Source organism: Parasteatoda tepidariorum, chromosome 10, assembly GCF_982258835.1.
Source record: "Parasteatoda tepidariorum strain Cologne lab strain chromosome 10, Ptep-v5.0, whole genome shotgun sequence".
Classification (NCBI taxonomy): Eukaryota; Metazoa; Arthropoda; class Arachnida; order Araneae; family Theridiidae; genus Parasteatoda; species Parasteatoda tepidariorum.
The window spans coordinates 15,736,301-15,760,607 of record NC_141764.1 but is presented as its reverse complement, the minus strand read 5'-3'; the positions used below and the strand labels follow the sequence as shown (position 1 = coordinate 15,760,607).

The 24,307-nt window shown below is 28.5% G+C and overlaps 1 protein-coding gene across 1 annotated transcript; it reads left to right on the top strand.

The window, feature by feature from the left end:
• The first annotated feature begins 4,610 nt into the window (after window positions 1–4,610).
• Window positions 4,611–12,986, top strand: LOC107450676 (venom peptide MmKTx1). Its single transcript, XM_016066528.4, has 4 exons — window positions 4,611–4,675; window positions 6,439–6,532; window positions 9,999–10,113; window positions 12,581–12,986. Exons 2-4 carry the CDS (start codon window positions 6,466–6,468, stop codon window positions 12,690–12,692), a joined length of 294 nt encoding a protein of 97 aa, XP_015922014.1. The 5' UTR covers window positions 4,611–4,675; window positions 6,439–6,465; the 3' UTR covers window positions 12,693–12,986.
• Window positions 12,987–24,307: the final 11,321 nt, after the last annotated feature.

Genomic DNA, 24,307 nt, shown 5'->3' with positions numbered 1-24,307 from the left:
TTTTAGGGATCAGAAATCCAAATTTTATGAAAGAAAGGAATGTTTATTTAGAGAAAGTAAGTTTTTGTGTTTGATTCTGTAACTTAAAATGTCATCTAATAACTAATTAGCATATTGCAGTTTAGGTCCTTGAACCATTAAAGATTTAATATTTTTTTTATATTTTGGCTGTCTCTTGGTTAGTCGCCTCAGTCGTGTTTATTGTTTTCCCACGATAATGAAACTAATCTTCATTAATAATTCTCTAAAATTATTATTTTAAAATCAATAATTCTTTAAAATTATTATTTTAAAGCATTAATGAGTGGGTGGGGTCATTTAGTGACCCCACATTAAAATCTATTTTTCTTTAAAATACTACTTCTTCTTAAAGTAATCAACAACATCGGAAATATTAAAAAATGATCGGAAACTCAACCAGAAAAATACTAAAACTCTATAATTGTTTTTTAAATTTAAATATGCACCAATATTTTCCTTTTGAGTCCCTTAATGATTCCTCATGCATAATACGAGGTTTATGCAAAATGAATCTTTAGAAGTTCATCTTATCAAAATTAAGTTAAAGTGTAGCAAGATGCTGTTGCTCGTGGAAAACTCATAATAATCCAAGTACAGCACAATCAAGCAATTTCCTTCGGTACACATTACATACCGGGAGCAGTAAGAAACCTCTTACTACAGTACCTCTATTAATATAATTGATACCTAATACCACGATATCAGTAGAACCTATTTCCGAAATTAAATAAGCATCACTAGTGTCAAAAATTGTACATTTTAACGGTTCCTTGAAGTTGTACACGGTTTGCTCTTTGGTGTACAAATCTTCCTTTTATTTTAACTATCGTTCATTGGGTACTTGCACTTCAAGAAAAGGAAGACCATTTATACCCACACATGTGACCGATGAGGTCAGTGCCAGCTGATCGTTTATAAGAAAAATGGCGTTTTAAAGTAGAGCTAAGTATCTCCACATAAGTTAGAATGTTAATTAAAGTGAAGTTAGTTAGATACACTGCCGTATGGCACATCGAATTTATTGAAGTGTAATTCTTCCTCTTCTTCGTCTTTTATTTAACTTGTATTTATTTTCTTTTTATGTATTTTATTGTGGCCGTGATATTTTTTTGTTTTGTGTACCTGGCAACTTCGATGCTTAATTATCTAGCTTATAATTTACCTGGCTTCATGCCTGCCTTTGTGTTAAGTAAGAAATATATAGTGGAAGAATTAAAATACTTTATACGAATATAGAATATTTGTATGCGAATATGGAATGTATCATTTAAGAGAACTGATGCTTAACGGGCTTGGCTCACTCTAAATATAATAGAAAGAACAGTTGCTAACGTAAACAAATGCCACGTTTCAACAACCAATCTGGATCAAGATACAGACACTACGTCACCTACAGATATCCCATTTTAAATTATTTACTATTTTTATTTTTATTTTATAGCCGTCGTTGAACAGAAGACCCAATTTTTAAGCTTATAACTACTAATGTTCAACTCTGTCGCCTTGTAATTTTGAACCCACTCCAGAAGACAACGAAACTCATGGATCAAGTATTAGGAGGAATTTGTCTTCGTGGAAGACTTTTTGATGGAACTAACCCGCATTTGCGTTACATGAAGAGGAAGACCACGAGAACCTCCCACGCTTAGCCTGACTTCAAGGGGACTTTAACCCATGATCCGTCTACCACTGAGGATATTTCACGTCAGCACTGTTGAAGGTGTAAGCCGGAGGCGGAATTCGTATCGACCAGCCATCGCCGGGATTTGAATCTGGTTCATCTCATAGGAAGGCGAACTCTCTAACCCCTGAGCCATCGCGGCTCTAAATTATTTACTATTATAGAAACTGAAAAGTTTATTCATTAAAAGTTGCATTCAAGAGTGTAACTATAAACAAAATATACACGTGGCTTGAGATAACTTTAGAAGACCTCGGTGACGTAGGCAGGTCTATGTTGATCCTTGCGCTTATCTGAGTCAACAAATAAAAAATAATTAAATGAACGTGAAATAAAATCTTTTTAAGATTAAATAAAGTTGTGAGTTAAGAACTGATGTTATTTTTTTAAATACATGGAAAACAGAATCTTTCAGAGTTTACTTCATGATAATCATTCATGTTAAACCTATGAGAAAAATTAATTTTTCAAATTTTGTTCTCTTATGATCTAATTGAAATTTTGAAACTATTACCAGAATCGGGAGCAAAAATTGCCTCTTGTACCTACAGCCTAAAATTCCTAGAACCACCCGTTCTAGAGTAATAGGAGAAACTTTTTATTTTAATAACAGAGAATGAATCAGAAGTTAATATCAAAGTTCAACCTTCAATTATTTGAACAGCTTATTATTTGTTCAGATGTTAGAAAAGATTAATCACAAAATGTATGTTTCGATTTAAAAAGAAGTATAACTGTAATAATTTTTTTATAGATTGTATTTTTATTCGTTTTCTGAAAAATAACTTTTCTTCTGAACTTTTCTACTTAAACACCTGAATAGTTTTTGAATAAAGTTTTGTTTAAAAAAAATTTTTTTTCATGAAAAAATTAATGTCCAAGCTAGAGGCTAAACTATATCACTTGACTATTATCATTCAATCAATTGCCGCAATATTATGGTTGTTTACATTAGATTTATGCGTCTTTTTCACTAAATTTCTTCGAAATGAAATGGTTGGTTGCTACTAGTGATTGATTGAATATTTTATTTTATATCCGTCGTAGAACAGCCGACCCAATTTTTGGGTTTACAACTATTAATGTTCAACTCCGGGGCCTTGTAATTTTGAACCAATCCAGAAGACAAGGAAACTCCTGGATCAGTTACCCCAGAGGCATTGATTTGTTATGAGAGCATGAACGGACTTAGCGACCCGACAGATTTAACGCGCATCAGTCACTATTTACTACACGGGGAGTCTTCGGCCGGCGGGGATCGAACCCACGAACTCTTGGACATGAGTCAAAACTACCAGAATATAGTAAAATTTACCTTGTTTCAGGCTCTATGGGAACGTCACATAGCTAGTTAATTTTTACCGCAGTACTTTGGTAATGTTGATGGAATTTACAATAAAATATAGTTTTATAATATGTGATGAAAATTGGTAAACATGCTAAAATTTGGTATTTTTAACATAGAGAATGCTAAAAATCATTTATTTGATTAAATTTACTTTTTCAGTTTTATATTTTTTACTAAATGTGTGGTAATAAGGACTATAAATTTGAAAACCAAATTTCTCAATAAGTCGTTAATATACGAATAGAAAAGTTACCAAATAAATGGTTTAATTACTGTATATTTGGTTTTGTTGTCAAAATTATTATTATCGTTATTATTTATTTTACCAGACATGCCATTAATATACAAGTACAATATTTTCTTCGTTCGCACATTACGTATTTGACATAATTAGTAAAGTTTTCTGATTTGCTAAATGAACCAATTTAAATGGTTTAATTAACAAATCAGAATATGATTTGTTAATTAACCCATTATTGAACCAATTATTGAATTATCAAATGACATTTGATAACTCAAGGTGATGAAATCAAATAGAGCTCTAAAATAATAATAATAATACATAAATAAATGGACGAAAATAAATAAAAAATATTCCTAAGGTCCTAATTAGAATTACTGTAACTAATGTCATAGTTTCTTCATGCAGTAAGTACATGATACGGCTCCTTAGACTATCTGGGACAGCTATTATTATTATAAGGTTTCAGTAGTTATAGTTCATATATAGTTTTATATATGACCACATCATTCTATTATTTCTGAAAAAGTATCACTGACGTTTTATTGATTTGTTTATTTACACTAAAATAAATGCAATTTATCATTTCAAAGTAAAAAATAGAGCACAAGTCATCATTGAGTTTCATAAACAGAAAAAAAATTGCCTTTAGCAACAAAAGTTATTGGCGAAAAGAAAAACCTTCAATCTAATTAAAAGTCGTTTTCAGTTTACCACTTCAGTTTCAGTTGACCACTTCAGTTTCAGTTGACCATCCAAGTTTTCAGATGACCACTTATATTTAATTTCTGCCCATTGTATGCTCATTAACTAAATGTTTTCTTGAAATTTTTTTTGATTTTTTGGTATTTGAAATTTTCATTTTTAATAGTAATCAATTTTAATTTGTTAATCAAGTTTATCCTACCGACATATGTCTTCCAATTTTGTCTTCTGCAATTGAATCTATATTTGACAAGACACCTAAGTATACAATTTTAAATTTAAATTAAGAAATTTTATCTGACAGAAAATAGCGTTTACTTATCATTTTGATTTTCCATAGTTTATTCCATAGAAAAATTAAATTTTATAGTTTATTTATATACTTAAAATTCGGATATTGTATCTGTCAGCAAAGAAAGTTTATTCATTGCTTTAGATTTTTTTTTTGTTTAAAATCAACTGCCAAGAAGATCAATGTCAATAAACTTTTATTATTTTATGAGTACGTAATTCATGATTGGATTGCATTTCAACATCACATTTAAGATTAATTTAAATAAAACTAAATAGATTTTGTGATGTTAAAAACACATAAATCTGAACATAAAATTTAGGATGATTTATAAAAGGATGATACTCTTTGCAATTTATGTAGAATACATACTTGGAAAGTACCGTAGTAAGTCTTCTAACATATTTTATTTATTCATTTTTTTCAAAGATATTTCTTTTATATTCGTTTATTGAGATAATTTTTTTTCAAATGGTTTCCCCCAAAATGCTTTACCTAATGTATAATTAATATATTTAAACTTTCTGTAAAGATTTTTTTTAACTCAAAACGTTTAAGTAGTGTTCTAAGTTTAATTTTACGAATCTCAATTTTATCAGCAGTCAAAAACTTCGTTGCTCTTCTACTTGCCAGACATAGTTACGATTATATCGTTACTGTATAATATTGAACATATATAATACAAAATAAAAGAGATTTTTTAAATAACACTTCATGAACAAGTTTTAAATTAAATATATTGTATGTTACTGTCCAAGTATTATGAGAACTCCTTTCGACTGAAAGTGTAAGGTTGTCTGTTGCTATGGAATCGATTAATAATTGAAGAAAAGACGTAACTCTCCCTACCTAAATAACTTATTATAAAACGATTAACCCCACATCTTCAAATTGAATTACATTCGTAGCTACTGTAACTCCACTTGAGGTTGATGTCTAGAGGAGATTTCGTGATAGCCAAACAGTAGGTGAATTTTATAGTTACAGTCCGCAAAAGAAATCCGGTTCTCGGAATAAAAATATTTAAAATTTGAAATCTTGAAAATTTAAGTATAAAACATTTAAAAAAATTTAAAACTTTTTAAAACCATCATAATGATTATTAAATAAATTATTTTTATTATTAATTCAGCTCATTAAGGAAACCTCAAAAATATTTCAGACATGTCTGTTTTGTAATAAATTGAATCACGCCACTGTTGAGAATTCCGTCGTTCGCTAACTTTCGTGGTTTCCTGTTAGTGTAATGTACATGTAAAATTCCTGGAGTATTACGAGACAATTAATTTAAAGGGTGCTTACTAGTGAAATTATTAAAATAATTGCTTGTTATTGAAATGATTTCATTTAAGTTTTTCTGTTATTTGAGTTCAACTGTTGCGTTACATATCGATTTGTAAGATGGTATTTTTTTCAAGGCTTTTGTGATGCAGGATTTTTTGCCACAATACTCAAAATTATACGTTTTTTAAGATTTTTAGTTTTACCTTTAATTAAAATATGGTAAAAATATGCTTGGTTGTAACTAAAATGAATTGGATCATCAATATTAATTTTGTTTTTTCAGCATTTTGTACTATTTTTGAAATATGAGCAATGAGCCTTAACATCAGATAATGGCGTCATCAGCGGCATTATCAAAAGGCTTGTAGCAACTTAATTATAACTAAACAGCACATCTGTGTCAGGCTAATTAAATATTACATTGTTTCAATGATTAATAGTACAAATTATTCACTATATGCATAGGATAAAACAACTTAAATACTTATGTAAACAATATTAATGAGTTATGTAAACGATATTGTAAACAATGATTTAATATGTAGAGAAGATATATTAAACTCTGATTTGTTTTTGCACTGCATGAAGGATATATGAAACAATGATTCCCTATGTAATGATGATACTTGTTTTATATATCAAATTTATCTTCATGTCTGAAAATTTTGATATCTTGTTAAAACTATTATTTTTATTACAATCTTTTGGGAATTGTCTTAAATTTTTTAAATTTGCGTGGGGATATGCTAATCGTATTTAATATTTATTGTTTTTTTTATTTGAAGCAAATAAACGAAGTTCTTTTTTTCTCTCATATTTTATGCATGCAAATACTGCGTGAAATAACATATTCATATCTATTTCAGAAAAATCTCTAAATAAATCTTTCAACAATGTTCCGTTGTACAGCAATTTTAGTTTTTGTTGGATTGGCGCTTGTATTGGTAGCCGCAGAAGAAGGTAATTACTTTTTTAAAATTTTTTTTGCTAAATTTTATATTCCAATTAATCTTTAATAGCAGAAAACTGTGGTCATATATTCTAGTTAACAATATGGATAATTAGTTTTTCTCATTGGTGTTACTATTATATTTATACTTTGGCAAATAAGTAACTTGCTTTTGAAAACAATTTTTACCAAGTATAAAATTTCAATAAACTTTTCAAAACAAATTTAATCGTTTTGAAATGAAAAACATTTGATTTTGAGTTTATTTGATAACTTATATAAATTTTAATGAATCTTTTAATTTTATTTCAATTAATTAAGGGTTTGATTTCATTATTATTTTTTAATTAAGAGCATTAGACTATATAGTGATATATTCAAATGCCTATATTTTGTTGAGTATCATTATTTTGGAACAAATAATATTTTTTCAACATTTAATGATAACATATTTCTCTAACCTGAATGAAGTAATGACTATGTCCTCGATTTTAAAATTTTTGATTATTTGTTGATAATTTTTAGCTTTTAGTTTAGATTATGACAAACGGCCTTGAAACCAAATAAACAAATCCTCAAGGGAACCTAACTGACACCATCCTTGATGTTTTATCAGAGAAATTCCTTAACGGAAGGTCTACAGTTATTCTTTTCTTTTAATCCTCTCCTAGTCTTCGACTTCCTTTCAGTCAACGAACTCGGGGATCTTGTCTGACTCCGACAGACAGAGAGGATAAGCAACAATAACTACAACAACACCTTCTGTTAAAGAATTTCGATTCAATTCCAAATAGAAAGAGATAAATAAGAGAAAATTAACACAGAACTCGTAGCATGCAGTTCCCCCAGAAAACTTTTGGTGACGTGAGAAAACCAAATCTAATACCAAAATGACTTTCAAGTGATAGATTTGATATTCTATTAGATTTTCATGTTTCAAATCGACAATCGAAGCTATTCAGAATGGTAGGACTAACTTTGTCGCCACTAAGCGAGTGTAAATCTTATGTGCTGCAATGAATCTCAATCTTATCAAATCTTATGTGCTGCAATGTGGTGGCTCAGGGGATAGAGCACTTACCTCACATTAAGGTTAGCAGGTTCGAATCACAGCGATGGCTGGGGGATACGAATTTTGCATCCAGCTAGCACTGACCACAGTGCTGATGTAAAATATCCTCAGTGGCGTATGCGGCAAAGGTGTCCCTTATACCGATAGTGGAGAGTTGGGATCACGAGTTCCAACATCGCAGTCGATAACAATACTCAACAAAAATTATCTCAAATATATCATGGTTAAGAGTTTTTTTTTTGATTGTGGTGTAGTTGTTTGGACAAAGGTCTATCAGCACAGGTTCTGCCACGTCACCTGGTCATGTTCAAAATTTCGCAATTTACCATGATCGTTAAGAAGATAGAACCTTGGAAAGCTAGGCTGTTTTTTAGCCATTATTTGATGATATACGCGAGTACTTGGACAAAGAGCCTTAAGCATGGTAAGTTTTAAACCAGCATTACACTTGATGAATATAGTATCTTCACCTATCAGATTAACCTGTTCTGCACCAGCGAACCATGCTGAAGACCAGCCCTCAATTATTCGAAATTATAACGAATTTGTTATAGCGGACAGCCATATAATATTGCTCAAAAATTGAAACAAAACGTTTCAAATAGAAATCACGTCCGAGTGATCATTCTTCGTCCATGTGAACTGTTGTTGTCAAAAATAATCGGCTGATATGATATCGTAGGTAGTGAAATGAGAGTTGTGTGATCACAGTTCTGACCATTTAAAGAACAAATCATCACATTGAAAATTTTTCCTGATAAAACAAGGATATATTCCAACTTATTATTCCAAGGATATATTCCAATTGCCCCAATATTCAGCACACATGGAGACTTATTTCCTGGTGGTCGGCTCTCACAGTAAATATTTCAATACTTAGCATATAGCCCCTTCTAGATCCGTCAGCTGACAGTAAATATGCCTGAAACTTCTATGAAGTCAACAGAACTCCTCTCACCATTCTTTCAAGAGCACTGTCAATAATTTTGATTATAGGGTAATTATATTTCAAATAGATGTGTAGAGTAAACACTTAGAACGGATTTTGATTCGGATTAGAGAGCGAAGTACCGATCTACTACTAGAAGAACTACTCCAGACACCAGACTTACATGTTGTTTGATATTATGGTAGTATTGTAATTAATTCACTTCAAACAGTTGCATGAGGATTCCATTCGCAAACCGTTTCACATTGCTTTAGGTTGGGTAGACATACCATTTCTTCAAATCACAAACTCAAATTTTCTCGTGAAAAGGGTTGGGTTTCATGAAAACTAGAAATATCTAAAACTACCTTCTTGAAAATGCCCATATTTTATTTCCATAGCACCATACAGCCCCCCAGTCTCGGTAGTGAGAAGAGTGATTTTGATTCAACAGACCATCCCCTTGCGCACTGTGCTCCTAAGTTTTGTTAATTCTAATGGGAAAGACTTAATTAGCATCTAAATTTGAAGTCTTGATTTTTCTTTATTTTGTTAATATCAATGGGAATGACTTAATTAGCATCTCAACTTGAAAAGTTCAATAGCTTTGCTCTTTTTTTCTTTATTTTTGTTAATATCAATGGGAATGACTTAATTAGCATCTAAATTAGAAAAGTTCTATAGCTTGCTCTTTTTTTCCTTATTTTTGTTAACATCAATGGGAATGACTAAATTAGCATCTAAATTTGAAAAGTCTTGAAAAGTTCAATAGCTTGCTTTTTCTTTCTTTATTTTTGTTAATATCAATGAAAATGACTTAACTAGCATCTTAATAAGAAAAGTCTTACAACTATGGTTCTATGGTTACAATTTATTTAAGAAATTATCCATTTATTATTAATTCTTAATCAACGATACAGCTAATTATTAGAGAGTACTAAAATTCTCTATTTTGACTCACCGAAGTGTTAATAAAAATCTTTATTTACATTTTTCTACCAAACGGTAGAAACTGAATATCTGTTACGTTTTCGTGACTTATCATGTAATTTAAACGAAGTTAACTTTTTAAATATAATTTTGCCTATTTTTCCATTCCTGAGGTACCAGAACACAGCATTTTATGCTGAAATTTAACATGTTAGTTAACGTTAAGGATTAGATATTTTTCCCATGGTCAGCGTAGCATCCCTGGGATCACCAGCGTTAAGAAGTAAATTTTGGCAGTGAGCAATGACCTGTGCGATAACAATCAAGTTCAGACTCGATTATTCATATTTATTATCTAACTAATAAATAGATATATTTCATGTAATAAATAAATAAATAAATGGATAAATATATGCATAAAAAAACACATTTTGTAGTAAAATTAGAGTCTAAGCAATTTAACAGTTTGTTAGAATTAAACGGCATTGTTATTTATATTCGTTTTTGTTAAAAAAAAAAAAAACATCTTTTATTTTTATTATTTTAGAGACGTGTGAATATGCAGGAAAAACATACAAAAAGGGGGAATCATTTCCAATGGAAATAGAAGATGGATGTGGAATAAGTACTTGCCTAGGAAAAGGTTCAATAGCTGGCAAAGGGTAAGTTTAAAATAATAATTTTTAATAACTGCAATAAGTCATTAAATTATAATGCCATTATAATCAACTAATTATTTATTATAATTGGCCAAAAATAACAAATTATTAATTATAATTTTCAAAATGCAGTTATAAATTAAACAGTAATTGTAACTAATTTTAAAATGTAGTAATTAAGACTTTTTTTAATCATTAATCATTATAAATTTTTAAAACTAATTATTAACCTTCATTGTAAAATTTAAGTTTTTATTTATTATGTTTTATACAAATTAATAATTTATTACAGCACTTTTCTTTATCAGCTACTTATTGTAATTTTTACTCACTAAATAATTATTATTGTTATAAATCAATGACTTACAATTTTCACATATTATATATAATCTTAACACTTTGATGAATATTAGCAACTAATCATTACTAATTATAAGTTCTAAAAAATTAATTAAATATAATGCGATTATAATTAACTAATTATTTGTTATAATATCCCTAAAATATTAAATAATTTATAATTTTCAAAAACTCATTATAAGTTAAACTAGACTAATAATTAATTATAAAATAGAGAAATTAGGAATTTTTTTGTAATTCATCTTAACTAATAAATTTTTAACATAAATTTATTATAAAAACTAATTATTCGCTTTCATTGTAAAGTCTAAGTCATTATTTATTATATTTTATACCAATCAATAATTTATTATAACAATTTCAGCTTTGTCATTTATTTACTGTAATTTTTACCCACTAAATAATTATTAGTAATAATGTTAATAAACATAGCTTACACCAAATAATGTTATTTAAAAATAGCTTACAATTTTTACAAATTATACATAATTTTAAAACTTTATTAATTATTTAATAAACTTTAATAACTAATCATTACTAATTATAAACTTTTAATAATTAATTACTTATAAATTTTTAATATTTTTAATAAATTGCTCAAAGCAAATGACTCATAAGTTTTTAGTAATTGAATGGGAGTTCAGTAAGTTGAGAGTTAAAAATCAGTAATTTTACAATATTTTGTTAAGGAATTTTTAAGGCAGATTTTCAAATTATTAAAAGGAAGTTGGGCTTTACATTTCCGAGAAAACATTATTTGCTAAATAGAAAAAAAATGCAGCAGCTACAATATTTAAGTTTGTTATTTAGGTTACGATTTTCAATGTCTAAACAACGTTTTTTAAAGGCCCGATAATAATGTAGTCAGCGTAAATGAATAAAATTACATTAATAAAAATTAAATAAATACGAAATTAAAGCATTCTCGCAACAGTCCATTTTGAGTCAGGGAGATCATAGAGTTTAAGATTCTAAAATTTGTGACCAGTGACATGATTTCAGGCAATGCGGTCAGCATTACGCGCACGCCACATTTACTTCCTCGACAAGCTCGTACGCTTCGATTTAAAGTTTAGTGTGATTCAAGTGTTTTCTGGGGATAATTATTCATCTTATTCTTCCCCAGTTATTCACAATGACAACTCAGTGTCTAAACCTCGGAGTCAACAAAAATCGTGTGTCAACAAAAATCGTGTGTCAACAAAATAAATAAATTGAAATCAAATTAATAAATAAAGGAAATGTCTCAGAACATAGTTGTCTCCTTCAATTTTTAATTTTCAGAAAGTATCAGAGCGTTTTAAATTATATAGATATATATTAAAAAAAATGGAAATGTTACACTGGTAAACGAGAAAGAAAATCAAATAAATATACTTTAAAAATGAATATTAAATAAAATTGTAAGAAATAAAATTTTAATAAAAAATAAATAAATAAAAACATATTTCAAAAATTAATTTCTTCACCTTTTGCTTTGCTTGAGAAATAGTGAGGGAGTTAAAAATCATAATTATAAAACCAAATAAAGTTACTACTATTTAAGGGATAAAATAATCATATAAATAAAATTAAAAATTTGAAGTAGAAATAAAACAAATAAAAAATTATATTAAATAAATATCCTACTGCAAAAGGTAATTTTCTCTTTTTGTTTTATGTAAGAAATATTAAGAGAGTAAAAAATTATGACGTAAAAAAAGGTGGAAGCCATTTCAGTTTATATCATAAAACAATCAAATAAATAAAATCGATAAGCAAAATAGGAAATAATAAAATAAATCAAATAAATATAAATACATTAAAATTATAAATTATTAAAATTAGTAAAACTTAATTAACATTATGATGAAATTTATTATAATCAATTAAAGTTAATTAAAGTTAATTAAAATTATAATAAAATTAATTATAATAAAATTAAATAAAAATCTTATTTCAAAAGAAAAGTGTGTCATCCGTTCTTGGACTCAATGAAATGGTGAGGGCGTAAAAAATATATCTTAATATAGCTCAATTTATATCTTGAACTATTTTTTAAAAATTTTTTTCGAAAAGATTAATTTTGATATATTTTTAGCTATTAAAGTTTTTTTAAATTTATTTTCAGGTGCGGAACATTTCAACTTCTCCCTGAATCTAAATGCAGGAGAGTACAAGGACAGGGAAAATATCCTGATTGCTGTGAGCGACCAGTCTGCCCTGGAGATCCAGATTACTAAAAAAATAAATAAATAATTTTTAATACAGAACTCTAATATATAGAACTCTAATTTTACATTAACATGCATGTAGTTTAATTCACAAACGTATTAAAATGCTATTAGTTTTCAAGCACAAACACGCAATATAGTCAAATTACAATTCTATAGTTGTCTGGTTTGCTTTAATTATGCAACGTTACGTTAATAATATGTTAATGAAAAAATTTGTAAATTTCTTTGATGCTAGCCATTTATGTAGCTCAATAAATATGCTGTATATGCTTAAAATTAAAGCATGATTAATAACATAAATTTGATATGTATTATTTTGTGTTGTATTTATTGAATTAATATTAAAAAGGCTAAGTACATATTTTATTTTATTTTATTGTTGGTGTTAAGGCCGTTCGCTCGCTCGATCGGGAGAAAAGCAACCCCCATGTTATTCTATGGACAGTTCAGTACTGCATAAAATCGTCAATTTTCAAGATAATAACGTTCTGTTTTTTGGAAACGAAAGAAAATAAAAATATCTTTATTATGCTGTCTGGAATTAAATTAAAAATTTTTTTTACTATTTTTTAAATTCGAAAAACTCATTCCAACTTCCAACAGTTTTTATCCATAGTAGTTTTTCTCCCATCTAGTTTTTAAAAAGGGAAAATTAAGGTTAAATTCTTATCTTTCATTTAAAAAAAAAAGAATAGAATTATTTTTAAATTTGACCGAGAAAAATGGTACAAAGACATCACGAAATTGGAACTTTAAATCTAAGCTAACTGAGTTATTGTGCTGCCACCTACAATGAAGGCGTTGATTTACCTAATTATGCGAAGTGAAAAAAAAGCAACCCCCTTAGTCGGCTGGTCACTGATTGGTTTAAGGAATGGCGGTTCATTCGAAAAAAGTAGCCAAATTTTAGCCTCTCCTTACTGGTAGAATAAGTGATTTTCTTTACTTGTAAAAATTTCTTAATGTTTTGCGAATTTTATTTTGGAAAACGCTTTACGTCTTTGATCTTTCCTTCGATTCTTAAAGTTCCGGAATAAAAGATAAGAATTAATATTATGGGTATGCATTGAAATCTGGTATTATACAAATGGAAAGACACTATACTTTATTATTATTATTTAGTCAGCAGTTAGTAACCCCTCACCGAGCCTCGATAGCGAACTAGGCAGCGCGTCCGTCTCATAATCAACGATCTCATCTCATAATCAATCCCCTGAATGAATGATTCTGTATTTCTTTCATTAAAATATAGAAATCAACAAATCGGAAAATTTGCAAAAGTTTTTAATAAATTATTTTTGAGTTATCGGTAAAAAAATTTCACAAATTTAAAAACATTAACTGTGAAATTTTCTGATTTACTCTCAATAAATTTTATTTGAATTGAGTTTACAAAATATGCATTTACCCATACATTAAAAACAGGAATTCAGGGGAAAAGTTATATGAAGCTTTATTTGGAATAAATTGATTCTGCGATTTTTACAACTTTCAGATTATTAGCAAAATACAATTTTTTTTTTATTTCAAGGAATAGTAAACATTATTTTCTTCTGAAAAGTAAAAATATGTACTGTTATTAATTTTTTTATTATTCGCAATTCTTATAGCAAACTCACAAAAAGATTCAGAAAAAATATAAATTTTCTAATGGGAAATTGTGCTGATTATTTAATGGAATAATCTAATTTCGATGGAAAGAGAAATTACATTATTTAATAATTCTAAATTAAACTTTTGAAACTAGATACATGAATTTATATTCAGAAAATAACACATGATTTACCCCTTCAATAAATAATACATTTTCTTATAAATAATAAATAATACATTTGTTACCGGGGTAAAGTATAAAACACCGGCATTCCATAACATTGCATAGAATGCCAGTTTTTTTTTTTTTTTTTTTTTTTTTTTTTTTTCCAAGCACGAAATATGAGAATTATTACATACTTTCCCTAGACACTATATGTAATAGCTACACATTCTATAGAATGACAAATGATATTTAGGCAAAGTAAGAAAAAAGATCCTGATAAGGCTATTCTGTAAATCACGCGCATTCCTCAATAATTTAAATGTTATTCGTAAAAAATAATGAGAGTGCCATTAAATAAATGTATTCAAGATGCGTAGAGAAATTGAAAGTTGGATAAAACAAAATTTATGCCTTGAAGAATCCATGCCATATGAAGGGAAACAAAATTTTCATATACAAATGAAGAAATTAAAATTAATCTACTTGCTCTGATATGGTAAGCTTCAAAGACGTTTGAATTACATTTCATTACATTCGAAACGAATCATAGACATATTTTATACTTTGCAGGTTTTTCATTACATTGAATGCTTAGAAAATGTGAGAAATAAGAGTCCTTTCAGGCACTGGTTAGTTTAGGTATAACAACGCCTTGACATTCCACAGAATGTTGACTTACAAACTTTGCCGGTAACATACGTATCAAAATGGAAGAGCCGTGGTTGTGTAGGGGATAGAGTGCTCTCCTCCAAATGAGGTTATTCGATTTCGAATCCAAGTGATAGTTGGTCATACGAAATCCGCCCACGGCTCACACCGAGCGCAATGCTAATAAAAAATCAGACGGATCATGGATCCGTTAGGACTATCCGTGGTAGGTTTTCGTGGTTTTCATGTCCACCTAACGCAAAGACGGGTTAGTTCTTTCAAAACGTTCTCCACGAAGGCAAATTTTCTCCCAATACTTGATTGAAGAGTTACTTTGTCTTCTGGATTGTGTTCAAAAATACAAGGCTACGGAGTTGGTAGTCATAAACTGGAAATTGGGTTGGCTGTTCAACGACAATTACTAAAAAAAAAAAAGAAGAAGTAAAAGAAGGGAGAGAAAAAATGGAAATATTGGAAACCGGTAAGAAAATCATTTCTTATTTTTAATCCATAAATATCAATATATTTTTGGACAGTTATAATAAAGATACGGGACAGTTTTTTTATCCGAAAAAAATAAATGTTGATGAATATTTTGTAATCACAAATAGTGAAATCTTATTTTATTCCTTACGATCTTAATTTTTTTCCTGACAGTGTGCCAGTTTTTTTAAAGAAAATAATAAAATATAGTAAATCATTATTGATAAGATTTCGGAAATAAATAATTTATACTAATACAATTTCCAGCTGTATACAATCTTTATGTCCCCTCCCCATGTATTCGCATCTCGCCTCCCTCGCGCGTTTACTTTATATTTTCGAAACAGCGTAAACAGTATAAGAAACGAAAACTGAAAAGAAAACAAAGAAAAGAAAAAGGAAATAAGTTAAATAATGAATATAAGAAAAACAAGAAACTGTATCCATCTCTTCCTGTTACTATGGGGTATATGCATAAAACCGGTTTTTTTCTGGCTATTCAAATGTGTAGTTGTACTAGCAGGGACTAATATAGGGAAGAATACGATTTTTCAAAGCAAAGCCTACTAAAATGAGCAAAGCCTACTATGAACTAAGATGCCTCGCTTGCTTAGCTTTTATGTATAATAGAACTAAAATAAGACTTTCTGATGCATAATAAAACAACTTTTCAAAATATTAAAAAAATCAGATTGTTTTATAATAGAAGTTTAATTATTATTAGTATGTATACGATTGTTATTTCATATGATAATCAACGTTATTGACATGATTCACAAGCTTTTCGCTTATTGTTTTCGAATAAGGTATTCAAAAACATTATTCTTGGTTCCTAATTTTTTACCGGTCCCTCAAATCTCTAAAAGCATTAAACTTTATTAATATATATGAGAAAACGCATGACTTCAACACTTCAAAAGTTCTAAATAATTTTCTAAGTATTCCTTGAAAAATATGAAAAAATGCATTAGTAGTGGATTGTTTCGATTATTTAGACCGATTATTGTACATACATACATAATATATATATATATATATATATATATATATATATATATATATATATATATATATATATATATATATATATATATATATATATATATATATATATATATATATATATATATATATATATATATATATATATATATATATATATATATATTCGTATAATGTATTTGTTTTATCGGAATCTTCCATAAAAAATGGAACCATATCTATCAGCAACTGAAATGTCGATAAACTAATACCCCTGCTTCGTTTTCTAATAACCGTTTAATTTCTAGCAAATCCTCTTTTTCATACAATAACTTTAAACTACCAAGGATTGCCAAATATTTTGATAACATATTCATATTTATAAGTATTGTGAGTACATTTCTTACAATAAAGATTTTAAATTTGAAGAAATTTTAAATGAGCATGCCGAAAATATTTGTATGCCATTTACTACGCTCAACGATTTGTTTTCAATTTATACAACAGACATTCAATACTTTTACAAGTAGTGAAGAATCGACTAATATTAAGTTAATCATGATAGATTAAATTAGATTGTAAATACGTATTTTAATCAGAAATTATACAGCAAATTTTTTATAAAATCAATGTTAGACTTATTTTAATTAATTATAACTTTTAAAGTCTCTTATCATTTCGAAGCTGATTAATCTAAAACAATAAACCAGAATTCAATGGAACTCCTGGATCCAGCATTGAAACAAACTAACCTTCGTAGCTTCTTTAAACTAATAACCGGCATTCACATTACATGGCGAAGAAAACCACAAAAATCTCCCACATTTCGCTCAACTGAAAATGGAATTCTAACCCTGATGGAATTCTAACTTCGTATCAACCAGTCACCTCTGAGCTCGAACCTGGGTCTCCAAATTGGAAAGCGTATGCCTTATCCCCTGGGCCTCCGTAGCTCTCTTTATAATTATTTTATTTAATTTTACAACCGGTGTTGAAAAGCCGACCTAGTTCTCAGTCTGCAACTATCATTCTTCAATTTAATAGTCTTGTAATTTTGAACCCAACCCAGAAGACAAGAGAACTCTTGGGTCAAGCATTGGGAGAAACTAGTCTCCGTGAAAGGTGTTTTGATGGTACTAACTTACACTTGCTGTACATAGAGAGAAAAACCACGAAAACTTCTTACGGTTAGCTCAACTGCAAGGGGACTCTAACCCAGGGTCCGTCCACCACTGGATATATTTTAAAACAGTACTGCGGTTGGGGAGTCGCCAGGTGCAAAATTCATATCTACCAGCCATCGCTGAGATTCGAAATTGGTTCTCCTCACTTGGGAGGCGAGTTTTTTATCCTGAGCTAACACTGATCTTTTATAATTATATTTTATAACCATCGTTGAACGATTGACCCAGTTTTAAATTTACGACTACTAATGTTTAACTCCATAGCCTTGTAATTTGAACCAATCCAAAAGACAAGGAAACTCCTGAAGGACTTTACGAATCGACAGATTTAACGTGCATCAGTCACCATGTAAACACAGGGAATGTTCGGCTTGGGGTCGAACACACAACCTTTTGGACATGAGCTCAGTGCCCGACCAACCAGGCTATCCTGGCCCCTTTAATCATTCTGGGAATTTTTCTGATTCAATTACTTATGTATTTGTTTTTAAGAAAAATGCGTTTCTGAGTTATGTCTAAAGAATAAAGTACTCACAGCATCCCTTGTGCACACAATATATATATATATATATATATATATATATATATATATATATATATATATATATATATATATATATATATATATATATATATATATATATATATATATAGTATTTTTTATTACCATTTAGGATGATCATGGTTAAGGTATTTACCCAGATCCCCTGTTTTAATTATATTATTCAAAAACTTTAAAAACTAAATTCGATATAATAGCTTTAAGTGATTTATTTTTAAGAGTGAAAAGTTAAACATAATATAATTCATGTTTTTCACTCTTTGAAGCAGAATAAATTGAACTACCATTGAAAATAGTTAGCTTCTTCACAGATTCTACAATGTATTTTTAGAAAATTGGGAGTACATCCTTCTGTTTGCAGTCGCTCTCCACATACTCGCACTCCGGAACTACTCAATTACTCGTGATATTGTTCTAATTCACTTTTTTCACTACTACCCCAGTTTTTATAGTTTAATTTCTTTTGCACTAAATTTTAAATGTATTGTTCGCTGTTGTCATCGGAAATAAATGCTGCTGATAGTCTATATATAGGATATCATCACATATCGAGCAATATATTATATATTAACACATACCGAGCAATATATTATATATTAACACATATCGAGTAATATATTATATATATTAACACATACCGAGAAATATATTATATATTAACACATACCGAGCAATATATTATATATTAACACATATCGAGCAATGCATTATATATTGTGATAATATGAATTACTAGAAGGCTTTGTTTCATACTCGATTCGTTCTCCAATCCTCGCAATTGCCTGTTATTTTTAACATCCTAACGAAATTAAATACTTAATATCCCCTCAATATATATTGAGGGGATAGTATACTATTTTTTGAGGGGATATTAAGTATTTAATTTCGTTAGGATGTTATCGAATTAGGAATACTTCAGTGACCCAATCTGTCATCTTGATTAAATAATATTATAACTAAAGATGAAAAGGGACAATGACTTGATTTAAGAACTTCACTTAGATATTATCCGAGATTTTGATTTCAAATACTCTATAACGCATTTATCGGATTTTATTAATTAAAACACTATGGCATAATAAACATGTAGTTGAGATAAATATCTTCGTTTGTTTTCAACTCTTTCATCCCTTTTCTACATCTTATACATTTTTGTAATTAAATGGATTGTAATTAAGTATCAGGAGCAGATTAGCTTGTTTTATTGTAAGTGTCTACTAGTTTTAATGTTTATTAGGTGAGAGTAATTGCATTAATCATGGAATTTCTTTATGTATGTCATATATTTGGATTAAAAAGTAAATTAAGTTAGATTTTAATTTTTAAATTTTTTTACAAAATTTGAAGAAAAAAATATTAAAAATTAATTTTAATAAGTATGCTTTTCATGCTAAAGCATTGAGGCGAAAATAAAAATAATAATTTAAACAAATTATAATGTAAAATAAACTGAAAATGGTAAAATATTAATAATGAAATAAACTAATTTTATAAAAATAATATTATAAATTATGAAAGCATTAAAAAATTAAAAAAAAATTACTATGGATAATCATTAAAATAATTATTTTTATTCCCTACAAGCTCATGGTTCTGATTGAGGCTGGTTTCCAAAAGCCTTCTTGGCATTTGTTTGGAGGTTGGAGGGTCGGGGGAGGTTTAGGGGTTGGGGGGTCGGCGCTTAAGAACCAGTTTTACTCTCCCCTAAACTAGAAGGAGGAGGGAGTGTTACTTCCGCGTCATTGTAAATAGTCTGAGAATAAAATAATAAAGAAAAGAGGATACCCTTTTACTACCCGCTAAACATTTTTATTTGGAAAAGTATGCATGGAATACGTAGAGTTTGTTTAAAATACATTATTATCAAAATGATAATATTATATCTAATAAAAAGAGATAAATTGAAAACTGCCGAGATCTGTACTTCGGTATTAATAAAGCATGATTTCGTTAGAGAAAATTAAATAATTAAAATAATTTAATAAATTAAATAATTAAAATAATTAAATAATTTAAATAATTAATAAATTAAATAATTAAAATAATTAAAATGAAAGAAAATTTTTAATTTTCGGTTTTAAGGTTGACTACCGCAATAGTGTACTCGTTTTAGTAAATAAATTTTCGGCTTTTTCCTAATGAAACGAAGCAATGTGTTATAAAAAGCGAGACTCGCTTAACAGTTTTGTTTGCTTTTTTTCATCTATTTTCATCTACAAAATTAAAGTATCTCTACCTGAATGCAGAAAAGTTTATAAAATTATTAATTTAAAGTTAAAGGAAATTAATTATACTTAATTTTGAAATGATATATTAAAATATATTTTTTACTGCTATTTTTTAAGACCCAGCAGATAATAAAATTAAGATAACTCTCATGTTAAAACATCATCCTCTAACTCGTTGTTACAAGTATTTTTGAAGAATCCAATTCAAAAGCTAGAGTAAGTATATAATTTTGTTAGCCAGGACCTCTCGAACCAGTTAGATATATAGATTTTTTTTCTTTTACTTGCTTTTTGTTTTACTCGTAAACTTATTAATGTTTACATTTGAAAGTATATGCTACCTTTTATTCATTTACTAAAGTACCACCTGTGATTGTTAAAAATTGTAGAGGTCTCTGATAAAATGCTTGTCAATTGTAATTTAATAGTAACTATACGTTAGTTCTGTTTAAAAAATTTTAAAACAAAATTCTTGTCTTAGAATTGCAAATGATAAAGATAGCTTTAACAAAAAAAAAATCTAGTATAACGGTTTATAACTGATAGATAACGTGTAAAAAACTAGTCTATAGTATTGTTATTACACATTGTTTTATAAAATATACGGAGCACACATTTAAGAAATTACGCTTTTTATATTTTATTTAAATTTGGATTTTATGAATTATTATTTTGTTTAGACTTTGTAAAAATATTAATTTCACATTATGTTGTATTTTCTTTTAATCCTTAAATGACTACTGTGTTATTTTAAAGTTACTTACTTTTTTTTTCAAATAAAAAATTTTGCATACATTAAAATTAAATTTTTGAAAGTTTATAATTTAATTTTTCAGTTGTATTTTTTTAGATCTATTGAAACTTCAAGAGAATGTAGAAAAAGACATTAAGATTTATTCGTCGTGAATCATGAAAAATACAGTTTTCACATTTTTCAATAACATCAGAAATATAAAATAAACCTTTGAATATACCTTTAGGATCACCATTAAATGCAAGTTAATTGTCCCCGGTTTAGTAAAACCCTTGCGCACTTTAATTCTTAAGTAAAATATGGTTTGAAATATTCGGAGATGTAATGACTATATACACGCTATATTACATAGTTATGTGAGTGAAAGAAAATTCAAAATGATATCGAGGCTGTAATATTTATTTACTGTTGGGGATACGCAGAAAGAAGATTGAAAGACCCAAAACAATTTATACAAAATTATTGTTAGTCAGACTATTAATATTTATAATATAAATCTTTTTCCAGAGCAGAGTAATGTTTTAAGGCATTCCTAATATGAAGGAATAAAAGACAGTGTCATACATTATTTTAAATTTTATTTGATATTACCAATATTTGGAATGATGAGGAAATATGAATGGTGTAAAAATAATTAAATAAATAAGAGGAGTAACAAGGAATCACACTACCTCCGTTTTATACACCAAAAATAGTGAAAAAGTAATAAGTGTAGTTGCGTGATCTATTTTTGGCGCACCCTTTAAATATTGAGTTTTGCCAAAAAATGTAACCCGGACTTCCATGGTCGCTCAGTATATCTCCACCCCCTATGTCCACTAATGTCCACGCCTATTCCTCCCATTCTCCCACCCATAGCTCCTTCAATTTGACTTGTCTTTCAGCGTAGAAAGGGCCTTAAGCAGCTTTTTTTTTTTGAAATTCTGTAGCCTTGTAATTCTGAACCATAAACACCAGGAAATCCAAGAAAAATATAGACGCAATGTATTTTATGTAGCTACGAAATTGCAATATCAATATTCCCCTTCAAATAGAAGAATATAGCACATATTCTTAATATATTAAATAGGCCTATAAAGTCTCATTTTGATTTTGAATTTATAATTACCTATAATTTTTAAATTTGGCCTCAATTATTGTTATAACATACTTGAAAACAAAGCTGAACAGCAGAATTTCAGTCGAATTAGCTTGCGTAAAAGATAGACTAATTTTAATATGAATATTATTTTTGTAATAGCTCATATTCAAAATACACATAATGGGCTATATGTTCTCTTAATATTAAGCACTTATTTTGTAACTTAATCAGATATGTTTATATAACATACTCAACTACCAAACCTAGCCGATAAATTATAGACTATTAAGAGCCGCACAGTGGGATCTAACAGAGAGCGCCCTATACAAACTCGGGGTCATGGCTTAGAAGCTTTATATCCAATAGAGTTTTGCGAAAAACAAAAGTTTTCGTTAATTAAGAAGCAAACACGATAAATTTTGTCACATTCCGGTAGTTTTTGACATATTTTTTCCTCGATGTAAAATTAAAATTTTTTTTACCTTCGTTATCTCTCATCTGCCTGTATAGTGCTACTCAAGATTCATAAAACCAAACCCTTCTTGACTGCTGTAACGTACTTGTAAAGAATTTTTTAATCTTTTATACCATTAAATAACTCTGTTGCTTAAGGGTTATTGGTCTAGAATAAAAAGTTCTCCGATGACACGCATTGGAATTTTAAACAGAAATCTACAATAGTTATTCACATTTTATTAGAACAGTTCAAAAATTTTTCTATTTGCCAGAAACTTTTTGACATTTAGCATTGGTTCTCAAAATAAGGTAATTCGAATCAAAAATTGCTTCATTTTGATACTGGCAGTCATTAAATAGCTATAAAAAGCTTAAAAAACTTATTTAAGATGTAATTAAGAATTTTTTTTGTTCGATGCAAAGATTATAAGCAATGCCATATTTGAAACACTATTTTATGAGTATGTTCCTAATGATATGTATTTGTTCATGCATCTAACATTATATTTAACGATTCATTTGAATAAAATTGAATTGGTTTTTATGGTACAAGAAGCGAACATAAAAATTAAACATAAAAATTGAGTGCTTTTTATAGAAATATGGTATTTTTTCTTTTTGGGAACTTCTAAAAGGATATTTTGAAGAAAAGTTTAGTAAGTTTTATAATGCTTTTTCTTATCTTTTTTTCTTATTTTTTTTAAAAATAGATTTATTTTAATTTCATGTATAGAAATCAGCTTTTTACTCTATTTTAGATTTGTCTAAAGTTTAAATTATGAACAAAAGTGGATTCGGTCTTAAAGTTTAACTGATGCTTTAATATTTGTTTAATTATGTTTATTTCCCTTTTCTGGTATTCGTTCCTGTTTCCGTAAAATGGGGCTATCTAAGATGGCTATCTAAGATGGCCCGGCTATCTAAGATGTGAAGACCTGTGAGAGCTAAGCTGTTCGACGCAGAAACTGCTAGATTTAATCAACACATTCATTGTTTAGTTGCTTACAACAAATTTTTCTTGAGTCACGATGACTCAGGGGTTAGAGCGTTCGCCTTCAAATAACGTGAACCGGGTTCGAATCTCCCGCGATGGCTGCTCGAAACGGATCCGCATTCGGTTTGCACCGACCACAGTGGTAAACGGATCATGGGTTAGAGTCCTTTTGTCGTCAGGCTAACCATGGGAGGTTCTCACGGTCTTCCTCTCTATATAACGCAAATGCGAGTTAGATCCTTTAAAAAGTGTCCTCCAAGAAGGCAAATTTCTCCCAACACTTGATCTAGGTGTTTCCTTGTCTTTTGGATTAGGTTCAAAATTTAAGGGCTACAAAGTTGAATATTAATAGTCATAAACCCAAAAAATTGTTCAATAACAGTTATAAAATAAAATATATATTAGTCTTCAAAATTTTATTAATGTAGTACTTCCTTATAAATGAAAAAAGTAGAGTCACCCGTCCAGTTGCATATGTTTACTTTATCGAT